At 36.7% G+C, this 19,842-nt stretch overlaps 1 protein-coding gene across 4 annotated transcripts; it reads left to right on the plus strand.

Annotated features, from left to right (window-relative positions):
• Window positions 1-65: 65 nt before the first annotated feature.
• Etaa1 (ETAA1 activator of ATR kinase) lies at window positions 66-19,204 on the plus strand. Of its 4 annotated transcripts, none has more exons than XM_052734767.1 (6): window positions 66-407; window positions 1,444-1,572; window positions 2,225-2,301; window positions 5,413-5,525; window positions 5,753-7,707; window positions 15,558-19,204. In XM_052734767.1, the coding sequence occupies exons 1-6, from the start codon at window positions 176-178 to the stop codon at window positions 15,686-15,688; spliced, it is 2,637 nt and encodes an 878-aa protein (XP_052590727.1). In that variant the 5' UTR covers window positions 66-175; the 3' UTR covers window positions 15,689-19,204. The 4 variants fall into 4 exon arrangements, with proteins under 4 accessions (XP_052590727.1, XP_052590730.1, XP_052590731.1 ...); XM_052734770.1 differs by lacking the exon at window positions 66-407 and adding an exon at window positions 2,632-2,667 and having other exon boundaries at window positions 1,460-1,567; XM_052734769.1 differs by lacking the exon at window positions 66-407 and adding an exon at window positions 2,632-2,667 and having other exon boundaries at window positions 1,536-1,572.
• The last annotated feature ends 638 nt before the right edge of the window (window positions 19,205-19,842 follow it).

Raw genomic sequence — 19,842 nt, forward strand, 5'->3', positions numbered from 1 at the left:
GGCAGCCTCCGTAACTCCGCCCCTCGACCTGACACAGCCAATCAGCGTCAGGTAGTCGGACGCAGCCAATCAGCGGCAGCGTCTTTTGCGCGCCCTACTTGCAAAGATGGCGATGGCTGTTGGCGCGCAGGATGTTTGCAGAGCCGTTGCACAGTTCCTGGGTAGCAAAATGTGAATGCGGCAGGAGGAGGGTGCCAGCGGAATGAGTCGGCGAAGGAAGCATGCGGACAGTCCTGCCCGGAGGAGCACGCCGCGCAGGGCGGCAGCCGAGGAATGCTGCCCGGCGGTGGAGCCGGGGTCCCGGTGGTCCCGGGCGGCCCGCGACTCCCGGCTCTGCCGGGCGGGAGCGCGGCCTTTGCGGCGGGAGCAGCGCCGGGCAGCGGCTGACGGTGGCCGGAGCCCCGGGGGTGAGGAGAAGGCGGGCGGGGAACTGACCCCGGGGTGGGGGGCGGGGAGGAGTGGGCGGGGAGCCGAGCCCCGGGGTTCGGAGGGGGCGGGAGGCTTCGGCCGCAGAGCCGAGTCCCCGGAACTGGGCGGCGGCTGCTTTCGGGCTGACCCTGGTTCTGGGCGGAGCCTGTGCCTTGAGCTACCCCCGGGGGACTGGGCACCTAAGCTGGTTTTTTTTTTTTTTTTGCATTATTTTGCTTAACAAAACAAAAGGGTCACCTCAAAGCTGTGGTTTGCTCCCGGAACTTGCTAGGAGTAACATCCGGTTAGAATAGCAAATCAATGACTCGTTCCTTTCTGCTAACTTTTGGAGTTAGATTTTAAAGATTTGGTCCTAAGCAAATAAGGGCCAGACTCATAACCTTTCCTAAGGTGTGTTCTTAAAATACAGCTTCTGTTACCTAGCCTGCCTCTGCTATGACAGAACAAACCCGAGAAAGAGTAATAAAATTGTAAAAATTTTTAAGTGCTTCAAGTTTCTCTTTTTTTTTTTTTTCCGGAGCTGAGGACCGAACCCAGGGCCTTGCGCTTACTAGGCAAGCACTCTACCACTGAGCTAAATGCCCAAACCTCTAGTTTCTGTAGAAACAAATCATTAATGTTATTTGGAGTGGTTAATTGGAATATAAAATTTGGGTAGAGTTGATAGGATGGGCTTAAAAGAGTTTCACTGGGGTTTCTGTTTGGATCCGTTTTGAGGTTTTCGATGAAACTGCTAGCAGCAAGGAACTTAGTAAGTAAGTATGGGAGCCGTGCAATAGTAACTCAGTGACCAGGTGGTATCATTCCTGGGCCTATGAAATTTTTTCAAAAAACACTATGAAGTATTAAGGCATTTATAAAGTATTAAGGCATTTTTATTTCTATTGTGATTAAAGTAATTGTCTTTAAGAGACAAGTTTTGTATTGGAGATAAAAATTAATTTGTCTAACTGCTGTTTGACTTCAGCTCTTGTGAGGTAATGTTTAAAATGTGACAACTGTCATTTTATACAGAAAAGTATAAGACACCAACAAGAGTTGTGAAAACGGATTTATTATCCTGTGCCTTCAGCTCTCCTAACGATCCAGATGGACAGACTGATATCTTCTGGGATCAAAATTCTCCACTGACCAAACAGTTAGGTAATCTGTTAAGATTTTTATGTCATTAAGTGCTTGTTGAAGGATTAGTGTTTGTAAAATTTTGGTCGGGTAACATGAGAAACTTCAACACAGTGGATTTTTTGTTGTTGAATCTCATGTAATTTTCTCTCTAATATGCTCATGATTGTAGCTAGAGTTTTCCTGCCTGGCCCACAGTCAGGATAAATCTCTCTCACCTGCCAGTCCCACAGCCGCTCAGACCCGACCAAGTAAACACAGAGACTTATATTGGTTACAAATTGTATGGCCGTGGCAGGCTTCTTGCTAACTGTTCTTACAGCTTAAATTAATCCATTTCCATTAATCTATACCTTGCCACATGGCTCGTGGCTTACCAGCATCTTCACATGCTGTTTCTCATCATGGCAGCTGGCAGTGTCTCTCTGACTCAGCCTTCCACTTCCCAGCTTTATTCTCCTCCTTGCCCCGCCTACACTTCCTGCCTAGCCAATGGCCAATCAGTGTTTTATTTATTGACTAATTAGCAACACATTTGCCATACAGAACATCCCACAGTATGTGATGTTTGTGCGGAGTCATTTAAGTTGCACTGATGACGATCATTTTCTAAAAAGTAACAGCTGATTTTAGAATCTTGGTCTAAGATTTATAGAAATGTCTGTTTCTTTAGGTAAAGGAAGAAGAAAGCAGATTTCCAGTACATACACTGATGAGATTTCACATATTGTCAACCGTATTGCACCTCAGGTAAATACAGCAAGTTTCCTGATTTTTAAAACAGCAAACATTGTTTATTGTATGCTCGTATCCTCTTTCGTATTCAAAATAATGTATTTAGAGCAACAAAGGTTACACTTAGCTTTTCTATTTTTGAGTGCATGTCTTGACAGAAGGAGCAAATTATAGAATGGGTAATGTCATCCCTTATTCTCCTTGGGGCTTGGCTTCATGACGCCTTTGAATACCCAGATCTGCAGATTCTGAAGTCCCTTACATAAAATGGTGTGGTTTTGCATGGTAACCTGTGCATATCCTGCCGTATACTGTATTTATTTACTTTGTTTATTTTTTTTGCAGTGCTGGAGCTCAAACCCAGGGACTCACTTCTGCTAGGCAAGTGCTCTTCCATGAGCTGTGCCTCCAGCCCGCCCCATGTACTTTAAGTCATCTCTAGGTTACTTATTCCTTAAATAATACAGTTAATTGTAAGGCTGTACTGTGGAGGGAATAATAACAAAGTGTCTATATATGTCCCGTATTTTTAGTCTGTTGTTGGTTAGATAGATGTGGAACCTGCAGATACAAGTAGACATTTTGTTTTAATTCTCTTGGAGTAGTAACTATTGACTAGAGTTTTGCTTTTGTTGTCTTTAACACCATGCTGGGTTTTCCACATTATATTTTGAGTAAGTTGTGTAATAGAACAAGCAGTGTAAATTTCAGTCTTTGTTGTTAGGGCTTGTTCGCTGTCTATGGTACAGAGTCTCCCTATTGCAGTCGCTCTTACTAAGATCCACTGGCTTATTTTATCACCACGAAACACTTAAAACTGGAGAGATTGCTGGGTTTAGATAGAGGCCTCATGCAGCCTCTTCTCCTGTGTGACACCCCCATGAGTCAGTTAAATGCTCATAACCTCAGTTTACTTAACCATGAAGTAGAATTATTACGTGCCTTGCTGTCTTCTTCAGATTGTTATATAAAATTTGCAATAAACTATAGAGTGCCACAAATAAATTAATTATGGTTTATTTATTGTAATAGACCCATCTTGAAAGATGTCTTTTCTTCACTTTTAATTTTTGTGGTGCTTCAGTGAAACAGAAGTTTTAGGGAATCATTTAACACAAGGAGTCCAGTAACTGTCATTCCTTGTATTAGTCCTTTTGCTGTTAGTAAGAAGCATGGGTCCAGAACATCAACTGTTTTGAGTTTCTTTTCCTTACTTAAATACTTTCTTTTTACATTTTTAAAAGTAAGTGTGTGTGTACGCGCTCTCATACATATGTACATGCATGTGCATGCATACCCACAGCATGTGTGGAGGTCAGAGGACAACTTGAAGGAGTCAGTTCTCTCCTTCTACTACCTTGTATCAACACTTGATTTCTTGAGTACATTTATGCCGTAATATTACTTTGTGTGTTAACAGTAAATCTTCATTAACTAAGTCAAATAACAGAATAAGATATGTTCGGGCTGGCCAGTTGAGTGTCCTGTTGGCTCCTTTATTAAATGAGCTGGAAATAGCAACTGGTGAAGAAATGGCAACAGTGCATAGTGGTAGCTTGAGTCCCAGAAAACTATATCGGGATTAGTTTATTCAGTCTCCTAACTAGTTAGGAGTCTCCTAATTAGTTTATTTTGTCTACTAACGAGCATTCTTAAAGCAGGTTCAAGCCAGGCAGCAGTTGCGCACGCCTTTAATTCCAGCACTCAGGAGGCAGAGCCAGGCAGATCTCCATGAGTTTGAGGAACCTGGTATACAGAGCGAGATCCAGGACGCACCAAAACTACACAGAGAAACCCTGTGTCCAAAAAACAAAAACCAAAACCAAAAGCAGGTTCATTGTTGGCAGCATTAAGATCTTTTGAAAAGTGTCATACTCTCATAATGGCAGATATTTGAGGTTTTCTTAGTTACCCTCAAATCATTCAATTTCCTCATAATGGTTTCACATTTCATTTTTAAGATATGCGTTTGCGTATTAGTCATTCCATTTTTCTGTAGTGATAATTTACGTGGTATTTAAGGTGATACGTTTATTTTCATCATTTATGTAACTATACAGCGTGCTCATTAAGATCAATTGAAGGTTTAGAGAACTTGTATGGCACCTAAAAGTTATATAATGATTACAATTTTTTTAATTATTTATTTATTATTTATTTTTCTATTATCAGCTTGATACAGTATAAATTCTTATCCTAATAGTGAAACAATTATAAATTTAAAATAAGCTCTTATAAGGAGTACATAAACATACAGAGGATTACTGTTATATACATGGTGAGTGGGTACATAATACAGAGACGAGTGGGTACATAACTTTGTCATGACTTTTTCAGACTTTGTATGAATTTCATTTACTAGTATGTGGACAGATTCCATAATTAAATCATGAAGAATGTTATTTAAGTATTGATCAAACAAATCAGAAGATATCTAGCCTACCAGTGAAATGAACTGATACTATTATTTTGTAAAACTAAAGTAGATTCAAGTGTGCATTAAGAAAACTGCTTGTTGTTTCACTACCAAATTATAGAAATCCTTCACTAAAACCTTCAAATAAATAAATATAAAATGGCGCGCTTTTTTTTTTTCTTCAGTTTTTTGAGACAGGGTTTCTCTGTGTAGCTTTGTGCCTTTCCTGGAACTAATTCTGTAGCCCAGGCTGGCCTTGAACTCACAGAGATCTGCCTGCCTCTGCCTCTCAAGTGCTGGGATTAAAGGCGTGTGCCACCACCACCTGGCCTCTGAATATATTCTTATTTTCAGTTCTGATGTTTTTATATAGTTTGTTCAGATTTTTTGAGTATCTTACAACTGAAATATCGTTTCCTTTTTATAAAACATTCTTTTATATGTATATAACCCCAAAATGCACTTGATAGGTAATATACATCAAACCTTGGTTTTTATAAATATGGTTTGAATATTTCTTTTTTACTTGGGAGCATAAATGGATCACAGTTTACAGCCTTTCTCCAGTTTCCATTGTTTGAGTTTGTTGAGTGACTGTCACCAGAATTCTACTTCTTCTCTAGTCTCACCTCTCCTTCCTTTTTCTTGGGGGTGGGGTGGGGGTTGCTTTTATGGTGCTTTTATGTTCTTTTTTCTTCCCTCTTTCAAAGGATGAGAAACCAGTGACAAATTCCATGCTGGGTGTGTGGATTGGCGACACTGCTATTCCTTGTACTCCTAGTGTAGCCAAAGAAAAGTCAAGAGTGAAAATCAGCTGCACAAAGTGAGTTAAGACTTTACCTTCTTGTACTTCCAGTGAGGCAGATATGCTTACTAATATTGTAGTTTTTGGAATAAACCAAAATAGTAAACTTCTTTGTTTTGATATAGAAAATTCTGGAATTAAAAACATATTCTGAGAGGTAAAATTTTGGTGTTTTGTCACACCAAATACACCAAATGATAATTATTACACAGTTTTTTAATTAAAATATTTCAATGTTTTAATAGGTTAAAAACACAAAATCGAGAAAAAGAACTTATGAAATTGGCTAAACAGTTTGATAAAAATATGGAAGAACTTGATGTGATTCAAGAGCAAGATGTGAAGAATCATGATTTTATCCAGACAACTTCAGAAGTGGGACATTTGCACAATCTTCAAGATTCTGCACAGACAGAGACAGATGATACAGTTCCTGAAATCAGTTGTGCTCTAATAAAGAAGCAAATGGAAGGAAACAGCAGGATATCTTTGGCAAAGGAGCAAGACAGAATTCAGAAAACCTTTGACCAAAATGTTGAAGCAGCCCTTAATGCTATTTTTGATGGTTCCACTCAGATGTGTAGTGGACAGCTAAGCCAAGATCTGCCGGATGCTTTTGTGAACAATAGTAAAACTACCTTTGTAAAGCAAAGAAGCTTAATAGAAGAGGAAATTACTAATGAAACTCTGCTCACTGAAAACTTGCCAAATAAAACTCTGAAATCACCTTCCCCTCAGGTAGATACTGCCTTACTGCAGAAATCATGTGTGACTCCCTGTGCAAAGAAGCCAGAAGCTTCGAATAAACATCTTGATGGGTTGACTACTAGTGATTTTGAGGACGATTGGGAAAGCTTACTAGGCAATGAACCTTTCCTTATGGAAAATGCTGAAATGCTTGAACTCTTTCCTTCTACAGCTGCCCAAGTTACTGGTCAGAAGGCAGTTTGTACTGTTATTGCTCAAAATGATACAATCACGTCAACAACAAATATGAATCTAGGTGGAAAGTTAAGAGATTCAAAAGTAACTCTGGATCTTCCATCAAAGACATGTAACAGAGAACTAAGAAATTCTGAAGGATATAGGTTTTTATCACATCCAGGTGATGAATCTAGCAAGTTACCATTAACTGTAAGTAAAATGAGGTTTGAGAAATCTTTCAATAACATTAAAAATGAAGGTTGTGTTGATGTCTCTAATCTTACAAGAGTAAAAGAAGATAGTCACAAGTGTACATTGAATGTGTGTGCTTCTGACAGTTCTGGTTCCTACTCAAGATACCCTAATGAAAAAAATGTTAACCTGCCTTTGAAAGCACCTATTATTGATACTGCCCCCCTTGGTTCTGTATCCTTGGGTAAAGAAAACAGTGTTTGTAATGCAAATCAGACTAATGGATCAAAGTTCAGTTCTTCCCTTGATGACTGGAATGATCCTTTGGTGGCCAGTGAAATGATTAAAGCATGCCATGAGTTAGAGACTACGTGGGAAGCAGATGATGTGGATGATGATTTGCTATGTCAGGCATGTGATGACATTGAAAGACTAACTCAGCAAGAAAACAAGGGCAGCAAGGAAGCAGAAAGTATAAATAACACTCCCAAACACAGATCCAGAAATACTTGGACTGCATCTAAACGAGGAAGCCAGGCAGTGCCTTCTACACATTGGAATCCTGTCAGTTCCTCAGTGCCTTCATCCTTACCAAAGAACTCACTGATACATCAATCAGTAAAGGTTTTGGAAAAAAGAGACACCTGTGGAGATTATCTCAATATTTTGGATACTACAACAAATTTGTCTGTGTGCCCTAAGAATTCAAATGATCAACAACATGTACCAGTACAGATGAATAGCTCAAAATTTATTCTTGCAGGAAGTTCAAGTTTGAATGTTAGTTTGGGTCCTAGGAGCACAGAAATTGCTACTAATATGAAGTTGAGTACTCATCAACTATCCCACGGCACCTTAGCAGATAAAGCTCAGAATGACAGCAAAATACAGAAGTTTTCAAAATTTACATTTAAGACAAAAAATCCACAGTTTCTTTCTCAGTTACATCGTATAGCAGGAAGTATGCCTGTTAGCAAAATCTTGCAGGATTTTGGAAAAAAGGAAACTGTCAATTCATTGTTTGAGGCTAATCAACAGCAATCTTCAATAAAATATTCTGAGTCTTTGAAACCATCTTCTAAAGGTATGTATGAAATAATTTTCTTTGAAAAGCATTAATGCTAGTTACTTGTTTTGATTAACTGGTATAACTAGTATCTGATATAAAATTCAATGCCACTTGTGACAAAATACATTATTTGATATAACCTTTTTTAAATTTTTTCAATTCATCTTTTTTGTGAATGTTTTTTATTCCTTCAATAAATTTCATTAATCACACCTCAAAAATTGTATTTTGAAACTGTACACCTTAACAATATTCTTTCCACCCTAAATTTTCTATGTCCCCTTTAGATTCTAATTCTCAAAAAAGCAAAATAGACTTTTTAACTCACATAAGGAAACATTTATATGTGTAAACCTTCAATGAATGACTCATTTCAAATAAAATCTAAAGCTTAAACTATAATCTGAAAAACTCTGAATTGTCTTTCCTTAACCTGTCCCACATACTATAAAGTAAGAAAATAGTATATTATAATTTAGAGTAATTTTATCTGAGAAAACCACTGTTATGAGTTTGGTATACGTCATGAAGCTTTTTTAATCAGCTTATACAAAGTGATGTTTGATTATGACATTTTCTTTTTTTGGTTTTTCAAGACAGGATTTCTCTGTGTAGTTTTGATGCCTGTCCTGGATCTCGCTCTATAGACCAGGGTGGCCTCAAACTCACAGAGATCCGCCTGGCTCTGCCTCCCGAGTGCTGAGATTAAAGGCTTGCGCCACCACCACCCAGCTGATTATGACATTTTCATACCTGTATATAATGTAACTTTATCATAGTTACTGCCTCCAGTTACTCCTTTTCCTACTGGCTTCCTCCTCTTCCCAAATAGTCATCACCCTAAATGACATTTTTTTGTTATTCATTATATCCTGTAGTAATTCATTGATGGACAATAAGGTTTGTCATACAACTTGGCTATTTTGAATGGATATTTTTGTATTAAACATTGGTATTGCATATTCATTTTGCTCCCTTCATTAATATACCAATAATAGTGTAACTAGCCTTAGCTTTTAGAGTACCCTCTATATTGATTGCCCTAGTGATCTCACTAATATGTATAGATAGGTGTGTGGTTTTTTTCCCCACTAACAGAGTATAAAGGTTCCTCCTGTCTCCCCACATTTGCCAATATGTGTTGTCTTTCCCCCACCTTGATAACCATTCTAAGTGAGGTGAGCTCAAATGAAGAGTAGTTTTGATTTGCATGTCCTTCATGGTTAAAGAAGTTGAAGTTTTTTTTTTTTTATGTATAAATTTGTTGGCTTACTTGTACTTGTTTGGGATTTTTACTTAATTTGCCATTTGTTCTGTGGGTTATCTGGGTTTTTCTTGGTGTTTATTTGTTGAATCCATTATATTTTCTGAATATTAGGCCCTGTTGTAAGTGTCTGGCATTATCTAAGTTGTGTCTTCACTGTGGTTACTATTTACTCTGTTATGCAGACACTTTATAATTTGATGCAGTCCTGCTTGCCAGTTCTGGCTATTTTTTCCCTGAGCTATTGAGGTTCTTTCCAGAAACTCCTGACCATCCCTGGATTTTGAAGTGTTTTTAACTGATTTCCAGTAGTTCAAAAGTTTAGAACTTACATTAATGTCTTTGATCCATATTGAATTGGTTTTTATAAAGGATGAGAGACACTACATGTGGATATCCTAAATTTTCCAGCACCCTTTGTTAAAAAAAAAAAAAAGCAAAACTGTCTTTAATGTAAGTTTTTAGATCCTTAGTAGAGAATAAGCTGCTTGGGTCCGAGTCCTCTATTTTATTGATCTGCATGTCTGCTTTTGTGACAGTACCATGCTGACTTAGTTACTGTGACTCTAACAGAATTTGAAATCAGGTTGTTATCGTGCCTCTGACATTACTCATTTTGCTTAGGCTTGCTTTAGCTGTTAGGGAGAGAGAGAGAGAGAGGGAGGGAGGGAGGGAGGGAGGAAGAAAGAAAGAGAGTCTGTGTGTGCCTGTTTGTCTTTGTGTGTCTGTGCCTGCACATGAATATCTATATAAATTCTCTAGTCATGTGAAGTATGTCATTGGAGTTTGGATGGGATTGCATTGAATCTGTAGACCTATTTTGGTAATAGGGTCGTTTTTCATAGCGTTAATTCTAGTGCATGAACAAAGGAAATCTGTCCATCTTCTAGTGTTTTAAATTTCTCCTTCATTGTTCTGTGGTTGTCATTGTGTAGATCTTTCACTATGTTGGTAGTTTTACTTCTGGAGTTTTATTGTTTGGTTTTGTTGCTGATTTCTTAGTTTGAGACATAGAAAATCTACTAGTTTTTATGTATTAGTTTTTTTTATTCTATGTTACTGAAAATGTTTATCTGATCTAAGAGTTTTCTAGAGATGTCTTTGGAGCCCTTTTTGTATGTGATCGTATGGTTAACAAATGAAAATAATCTGGTGACTTCTGTCGTTCCTATTCCCTCTTTGCTGTGGCTGAGAGACCCAGCACTTTTATTGCATAAGAGCAGAGAGAGAAGACAAGTTTATTTCATATCTAATTTTAAAGGAAATGCTTTCAATTTTAAAGCACTGTAATGTTGACTGTAGGTTAGTCTCATATGTTCTTTAGTTCGTTGAGATATGATACTTCTATTCCTAGATTCATTAGGGTTGTCATCGTGAAGGAGTGTTGAGTTTTATCTAAAACTCTTCCTATATCTGTTGATGATCATGCGATTCTTATCCTTGGTTTTTGTTGTTGTTGTTGTTGTTGTTTTTATGTGCTATGTTGTTTGTTGGTTTGTGTAGGCTGAGTCATGTATGTGTCCCTGGAATGAAGTCAGCTTGATTATGATCTTGTTAATATGTTATTGAATTTGATTTGCCAATTATTTTAAGTGAATTTTGCTATGTTCTTCCAGAAAATGTATTGTTACATCCTTATCTAGTTTTGATATCAAGGTTAATACTGACTTTGTAGAATGAACATGAATTACTTAAGATCTCTGATGTTTTCAGTTGTAGGCAACTCATAGCTATAAACTTCTTTCTTAATAGTAACTTAGCTATTCTAAATGTTCTAGTAAGTTGTGTTTTCATTTTTACTTGATTCTAGAAATTTTCTAAGTTCCTCATTTCTTGAGTAACCCACCTTTCCCATATGGATCTGATATAACCCTTCCATGGATCTGATAAGAGAAGAAATTATTCCCTCCCCCTCTTCCTCCTTGTGTGTGTGTATTTATTAAGACTTATGATATAACATCTGTTTCAGAGAAAGTATAATGGGTTGCTAGAAAAGTTCTACAGTGGTTGAGTTAAATATTCTGTATTTGTCCTTTGAATCCATTTCGATTTGTGGAATAGTTAACACAGAGTTGTTTTTGTTATTTGTTTTTCTGCTTGAATGGTCTGTTGACAAAAATGAAATATTATGGTACTAAAATCCTTTGTGACTGGATCTCTCTGTCCTATTATTTCTTAAGATGACTTGTTAACAAAGATGGATAGGATGCCACAGCACAAGTGTAGAGATCAGAGGACAACTTCAGGGAGTCAGTTCTCTCTTCTGCCATGTTTAGTGATCAAACTCATGCCATCAGTCTTGTGGCAAGAACCTTCTCAGTTCTCTATTTGCCATATTGGTCCAGTTTTTGAACTCAGATCATGAGATGTAGCCTTTTTACCCATTGAGCCATCATGTGGCTGCCAAATTTTGTTTGTTTTGTTTTACTTCAGATTTTGAGATAGAATTCTCTGTGGTTTAGGCTGTCCGGGAACTCGTGCAGCCTCAGGCAGACCTGAAAATTTTCAGTCCTTTGATTTTATTCTCCTTGAGTGTTGGGATTATTGTCACAGTCAGCCTTCATCATATCTTCTGATGGATTGTCCCCTTTATTAAAACAGTTTGCTGCTTTATAACCTCTCAGTTTGGCTTGAAGTCTGGCATTGTTGTCTGGGCTTTCAGATTCATTTTGACTTTGTAATTTCATTCTTTGTGTGTCAGACCCAGCAAATACTTAGATCCTGTTCTATATAATCCTTTCTGAAGTTTGTGTCTTCTAATTGGAGAGTCACAACTGTTTACATTTAGTGTGCTTGTTCCACAGTAGGGAATTTCTTTCTTCATCTTAAAGATTCTGGTTTACCCATTTACAACTGCTTGATTCCTTTCTAAACTCATTTCTTTATTAGCTTATATTAAAAATTCATTATTTCTAGCCGGGCGGTGGTGGCGCACGCCTTTAATCCCAGCACTCGGGAGGCAGAGCCAGGCGGATCTCTGTGAGTTCGAGGCCAACCTGGGCTACCAAGTGAGTTCCAGGAAAGGCGCAAAGCTACACAGAGAAACCCTGTCTCGAAAAACCAAAAAAAAAAAAAAAAAAAATTCATTATTTCTAAAATTTGTTATTTCTGGAGCTCTTGTACTTGTTAATCTTTTTCATCTGTGCATAGTATTCCTTTAGTACAGTGGTTCTGAACATGTAGGTCGCAGCCCCTTTGGGGGTCGAAAGACCGTTTCACAGGGGCCGCCTAAGAACATTGGAAAATATATTTACATCAAATTCATAACAGTAGCAAAACTACAGTTACGAAGTAGCAATGAAAATGATCTTATGGTTGGGGTCACCACAACATGAGGAACTGTATTAAAGAGTCGCAGCATTAGGAAGGTTGAGAATTATTGCTTTACTATCATTTGCAGCGATGGCTTAGTGGTCATCAATTGTTCTACTTGATTTTAATCATTGAAAATTTTTGTTTGCCCTTCAACTTCAAAGGATAACTTTGCTATGTGTGTATGTATGTATAATAATATTGATTGATAGGTAATTTGTTTTAATGTTGAAATACATCAGACATGCTATCTCATAATTTTTTTTTCTGAGAAGTTTGTTGTTCTGGTAGGTTTATCTTGCATGTAACTTGCTACTTCTATAAGTAAAACTTGCAGTATTTCGTTGCCTATATTTGGGATATTTAATGCCTGACTTTTATGGAATGTGCTTTCAATGCCTTTAGTCTGTTCCCTCTCTTAGACTACAAATGCTTTGGTTTGGTCTATTTCTCTGAGATATTATATGTTGCAATCATATTTTTAAATTGCTGTTGAAATACACTTTCTGAGAAGTTATTATTCCTCAACTTTAAGTCTTTGTGCTTTTTGTCTTAGGATTTTTTATGCATATAAAAAAGGTGTGTTTCTATATCCATTGATTTATGTAAATAGATGGAATTGGATGATACATGCTTGATTTTTGTTTTTCCTTAATAAATTATAACTGTCATTTCTTTTTAATACCTGTTGGTTTCCTTATGTCCTTTTAGTGTCTGTGTATTGTATATTAAATTATATGGTTGTTCAGGTTGGGTAAGAATTGTTTTTATATTGATGGAAGCTTGCGTTAGTTTTTTGCAGTTATAAACAGTACAGTAGGAATTCTTCTGTACAAATTTCTGAGCCTTGTGTACTTGTATCTTTTAATTCCTAAAAATATGATGTAAGAGAATGTTGTGAAATTTGACAGATATCACCAGATTTCCTTATAAAAAGCTAGACAAATTTTGATACAATGAGTATTTTTTCATGTGACAGCCCAGTGTGTTTTGAAATGTTGAAAATTGTTGTCAATCTATTATAAATAGTTGTAAATATGCTAAGTTTATTTTCAAGTAAATATATTATAACTGATTGGTCAAAGTTTTTAAAATGAATTTATTACATATACTTTTAGCTCCAGTAAAGACTTATTCCTGTCTGCATTGTTTTGTAAATGTACTACTTGCCTTTCATCCTAGCAGTTTTTCTTTTAGATTTATTAATACTGTTTAATCTTCTTGCCTAATATTGCCCTCGCCAGTGTTCTGTATTGTTTTTATTCTCCTTCCCTTTGATATGTCACAAACTGGTCTCCAAGGAATATCCTTGAAACAAAACCCATCAACCTGTTTGTGGCTTTAGGCCAGAGTTATTAGGAAATTTGCAGCCTCTTTTTATACAACTGGTGCATTAAAAATCATTTTTAAAAATTTAAATGGTTTTTAAAAAATTCATGAGAACAATACCAGATTTGAAAGTGTGACTCATATGAATTCATAAAGCTCTGATTTGTTTACATATTATGCATGACTTTTTATGTAAAATGAATAAGGTTGAACAGTTAGAATAAGCATTTTGGTATCAAAAGTTAACTTTTTTTTTTTTTTTGGTCCTACAGAGAGTAATAACTGCTGACCCTTATGCCATAAAATAAAATAAAAATTTAAGAAAGTTGCTTGGTACTGTGCAGCAATTTGACTTTGTAAGTGGTTGATATATGTATAAAATATGAGAGAGTGAGTGAGTTTGAGAAAGAGCTGATGGGGAAGCATTTGGCTCTCCTTAAATCAGAAGTTTATAGTGTGGTTTCATATGTTTGAAATTACTTCCCATATTATCAAACCAATTTGAAGCCTTTTTAATGAGGCTGTATTCTTTTATACCATTATGGATTAGTAACTTGTTTTTTTATAAAATGTATTTTGGTATTTCTCTGGGATGGAAAGTAGGTACATGATATATTTTCAGTCTCCTTTCATCAACCAGATAAATTTGTGTAAAAAGTTTGTGATTTCACTATCTAAATATTTCTTTTCTAATGATAATACAGATTCTTTAAAAAGTTAAGGTTTAATCAGTAAGTTTTCATAAATGTATATTAGGGTTGTGCTCTTAGATAGTACATGGCATTTAAATGAGAATAGTTTCTAATCTAAAGCAATACACAAATATACATACACATGTAGATTACTGTTTTAAATTTTCTGATACATTCTTTAATAAAAATAAAATTTTGAACAGTTATAAATGGCCAGTGTTGCAGGCATCTCTGCAATAATTAACTCAATCCCATGTGCACAATAATGGTTAAGATGTGACTTCATGGAAACTCTTTGTAAAGTGCGTATGACATCTTCCATAAAGATGGGTTCTATAGATAGACTACATGTGACACTTTGCATAAAAATAAGTTCTATAGATTGACAAGCTCATGCTTAGGGTCTGGGGGAGGATTTGTCATAACGCACAAGTCTCCAGACTGTTACTATGTCAGCTCCCGCTCTTCTGGGTGGATAGCAAGTTATGCATCCCTTCCTTTGAAGAAATAGCTCTGTGTGTTTAACATGTTTGGTTCCCTCAGTGCTTATCTGTGAGCACATGGACCTCCATGTCTCCCACACAATTTGACGTGAGAGATTTCATTCTGTCACTCAAATCTTTTTCTGATAACTGAAATGTAAACCTTGTGACTATTTTAATGAAAAAAGTACCTGTTGGTATTCAGCTTTCCCTCATAGCTATTTGGAGTCTCCTTCCTTTTCTTTGTCTTCCCTTCACTTTCTTCTTTTTTTTTTTTTTTCAAGACCATCTTGTGTAGCACAAAATGGCCTTGAATTCAGTACATAGCTGCAGACAGTGCTCACTGGATCTTCCTCCATCTCCAGTGTTGACATTGCAAACATGACCCACCACTCAGCTATATTTGAAGGATTGATAGACAGTTTAATCCATAATGTTTTTACTATATCTACAATATTTTTGTACCATTTAAAATCTGGTATTTAAAGAAATTTATATAGTCATAGGTTAGATGTCATTGTTCACACGAATTATTTACTGAGTCTTCAAAAATCAGTTTTTAATTACCTTAAAGTTTTATTGTACTTGAATTGTGGGTATTGGGTAGGGGCTTGGCATCCTCTTGACCTGGAACATTCTATCTTATGTGTGTACATGCGATTATATATGTAATGGTTCTGTGCTATTTAATAATCAAACCAGTGCGATGAAAAAGCAAAAGTTCCATCATATTCAGGATGACCTATAGGTTATAAGATTAATCCCTATGCTTTGTTTAATTTTTAGGTGAAGAAGAGAGGAACAGGAAGTACTCCCCTGAAGAAATTCAACGGAAAAGGCAGGAAGCACTGGTTCGAAGAAAAGCCAAAGCACAGGCGAACCCTGCTGTGTGTTCGGCTCCCATTGCACTGCTTTGATGGAATCTGAGTCAGACGGTTTCACAGTTGTTAATAACTATCTATGATAGGACTTCTGATCATGATTTCTCTGTGAGAAATTTAATGCTTCTACTTTATTATTTAATAAATCAGTGTTTACAATGGTAAATGAAACTTTCTTAGAGATGTATGTGAATTATGTATAAGTTTTTGAAAAGTTACCAGTTTTTTTATGTACACACACACATACAGAGGGAAGTACTTGTCTTTATTACTTACAATAGCAGCTGAGCATCAGAAATAAGACAGCTGTAAAGCTTCTAAAAGATTAAAATAACTAAGCAGTAACTTAGTTTTGTAGTGTCATTTTCAGTTACTTAAGGTTTTTTATACACTGACAATTTTTAATTAATATTCCCATATTCTTAGTGGCCTTGCTGAAATGTAGAGAACTTCTATTTATTTTTTAAAAAATTATTGTTTTCAGTTATTAACCAGAAGTAGGTTTAAATTTTAATTGTTTCTAAGTGTGATTCAATTTGAAAACATTTTGCTATTAGAAAAAACACAGATTGGCATTATGTCTAGTTTAGCGCAAAAAAAAAAATAGATTAAGCTAAGTAACAAAGCATCACTTGTCTTTATGACTTATGATAGCAGCTTTTAGAGTTAGATAGAACATTTAGAATTGGCAGAAACACGTGTCATCTGATCCAGCTTCTTTATCATATAGGTTAGATAGAACAGGTCAAGCTGTTCTTTTTCTTTATGTGCATGTGTGTTTCAGTCAGGGTCTTGCCATATGGCCCAGGCTGGCCTTGAACTCTGTCACCCAGATGGCCACAAACTAACAGTGATTCTCCTGCCTCAGTCTCTGGGTGCTGTGAGTACAGATAATCTACCACTATGCCCATTCATGGTGTTGCTTTCAACGTCACAGACAAATTAAACCTGCATGTATGTTAGAATTTATTTTTCTGAACATCTAAACAGTTGCATAATGTGCTTCAATCTATTAGTACTTAAAATAATTTGGAGGAGCATTAACACTGAAATACAATCTAAAGTACATTAAGGACTGCTTATTAACAGTGCTCATATACATTCTTTATTTTAAAGAATTAACTAATCTTTTCCAGGATTCAAAATTAGACTTTCTATTCTCAGTTTTCTTATTATTGTAATTTCCCTTCTAATTAATTATTTAGCATCATTGTTTTTTCTCTCTGTCATCCCTGCCCCCTTTTTGTCTTTTAAAAAATGAGCCAGTAATACAAGCCTTAACTAGAGGGGAGGGCATATGGCAGTAAGGATGCTTGTATTCTAAATGACTTTTAGGAGACATGAAGAAAAGTTCAGCTATGAAACACCCGTCTTGATGAGGTGTTCACTATTGTTCAGGTATCTTTGAGCTGTGACAATCTGATAGTTATTATTAAGTTCGTATCATTTTTCAGATGTTTTATACATACAAATATACATTTATATATACATACATACACAGTAAGGTAGATTTTAGTTGTTCTGTATTAGTTACCAAAGAGTATATTATTAAGACCTAAATAAATACTGCAAGTTTTTATGTCAGAAAGTGAATGGCCTGCTTTTCTAGCGAGCCTTCAGTCTGTTCCAAGTCTCTCTGTCTGCTCCAGCTCTCTTGGCACTTGTTTTCTATGGAATGCGTTGAAGTCATTCTGCCCATCCTTTTACACTGGCCTTGTGTGTCTGTTTCTTTGGAACTCATAGCTGACCATCTTCGCTAGAATTGATTTCTTCTAAGTGATCTCTTTATCTTCCATGGAAACTTTATGAAAGCACCTCTGGATGGTGGGCATGTGCTAGTCCATCAGACTACCCCTGCTTTCATACCACTCTACTATCTTCATTCCCTAAATGTCGCTGGAAGCACTAGCTTGCGAAGAGCTGCCTAGTTTGCATCGGTTGGCACATTTCCGGTCTCCAGGGACATTGTCCGCAGAAGTCAGAGGGGCAGCTGGTAGGACTGGAAGCAGTATTCTGTTGCAAGCTCTTTTGCCGATTTTGCTTCACTGAAAATTAGTTCAGCAAGACCATTATTAAAGAGAAGAGCCTGTTGCAGCATTTAGACAACTGACTGCAAGAACACTTAGGTTAGTTATTGCAGAAATAGTTTTATGTAGTTATGAACCACATTTTTTTTTTTTTTAGTAACACACTAGCACCTTTTAAGTTACAAAGAACGAGTACCTTCCTCTGCCTTTGTCTGCTTACTACTATATGTGATGGCTACTAATTATATTTTGAATGATTTGAAGTCAGATTCTGCTTGTGGATTTCTTGTTTCACTTAAATCATTGTAACTGATTCATTGAGTATTCAAGTTGGAAAACGTTTCTTGGAACAGTTTAAATTTTATTTAACACTTATTTGATTGAAGTGCTAAACTGAATTTAAATTGTTCACATTTGACTGGTTTTCAGCTTTTGGCAATGTGATCATAAGCACTTGTGGATTCACAAAGCAGCAAATGTGCCTTCTCTTAGGTGTCCTAAGTGGACACATGTAGGTGTTGATTTTAGAGTTTTGTCTTTTCAAAGTCTGTTTGTCTAATAAATCATAATTGGTGAGTTTCATTTAACTTTGCTAAATGTTTTACTTACAGAATAGCTTTAAGCTATTTAACTTCTCAATACAACCATATAATGGAACACTTCTGTTCCTGTTTTATATGATACGGAAATTTAGTAAGTAGATTAAATGACATTCTTAAACCCATAAAGTTAATAGTCTAATACCAAATGTTATGATTTAAAAATTCCATAATCAAAACTTGGAAACCTGATGCCAAAATAGGAAGTCACTGTTGTATATCCTACAAGAGCAAACAAGAAGGCCTTGTGTTGGGAGAATGTCTGAACTTACAAGTAAGGCCTTTGTGACAGAACACAAGTGCAGTAAGGAGTCATTAGTCACTGGTTTGACTTTACGTGAACCACTTTTCCTCTTCTCAGGTGATGCCACACTGTTGAACAACCTACACAGAACATAAGTAAAAACTATAGTCACCTTTAGCAGCATGGCAATTTTATATCCATAAAATACAAATTCAGACTTTGAGCTAGCCATTTTCTCTTTATTTTTTTCTTTCTTCTTAAGAACAGATGTAGTAAAATTAGCCAAAGGGAAGGCCAGCTCATATGAGGGCTTTATTGTTTGGTTTGTAGTAAAATTTATTAAGAAGGTAGAGCACCAATGAAAAATAAAATCATGTAAATAGTTGAATTTCACATTTTGGAAAAAATGTCTGTTCTGAGCCCAATCACTTCTTCCCTTAGTAGCACAGGAGCCTATTACATAAAGGAACTGAGGGAAGAGTTCCTGCAAGGGGTTGGGGTTAATCTCTCCTTTCAAAACCTTCCCTGTTTCTTTTGGTGAATACTTCACAGTGAATTCAGCTTGACCAGCCAGGTGATTGTGATGCCACACCCCTGGGCGATGGCCATTGTACTTTGTGATCCATGAGTGTTTCTAGTGTCTGACTGGTAATAAAATGGTATCAGTAATGGCAACCTCCAAGCTCTTGCTACCATTTATTTCTCATGGGCCTTTGGAAAAAAAACTTTCCTTGAAACCTGGATTGCTGTAGAACGGGGGCTAACAGACCCATTTATAAGAGTTCCAGGTGTAGCAGCCATGTTGTAGTGAACTCCAACTAAAACTGTTGAGTGAGTGGAGTTTGCAATAGAATTTATTATGTGGACTCCAAAGGTGGGAGCCCACACCTGCAGCACAGAATGCCCTTGGGATGGTTCCACTCCAGGATAGCTGCTTTCTTCAGTGCACACCCCATAGTTCTGGCGTCTCCAGTATTCTAGGATCTCCATTTCATATCCTAACACCTTGCCTTTGGAGGGCCCTATTGTAAGGACCTCAACCCTGCCACATAGGCTAGCCTCAGCAGCTCTGTGGACCCATGATGTAAGACCATGAATCCTCAACCCTTCATCTTCTATGCTTGTAAAACTGGCACAATGTGGATGCTGTAGTCAGTTTGTGCTGCTAGCTCAGCATGGGGCCTAACCCCTGTGGATCAGTTGCACAGTTTTCCTGTTGTACCATAGAGTGTCAAGTGTGTCTTTAATGACACAATAATTAGCTGCTTTTTAACATTGCCTGGCCTATAAATTTAAATTTACACTCTTTCCTTCACCAAA

Source organism: Peromyscus californicus, unplaced genomic scaffold (assembly GCF_007827085.1).
Source record: "Peromyscus californicus insignis strain IS unplaced genomic scaffold, ASM782708v3 Scaffold_13__1_contigs__length_99412109, whole genome shotgun sequence".
Lineage (NCBI taxonomy): Eukaryota > Metazoa > Chordata > Mammalia > Rodentia > Cricetidae > Peromyscus > Peromyscus californicus.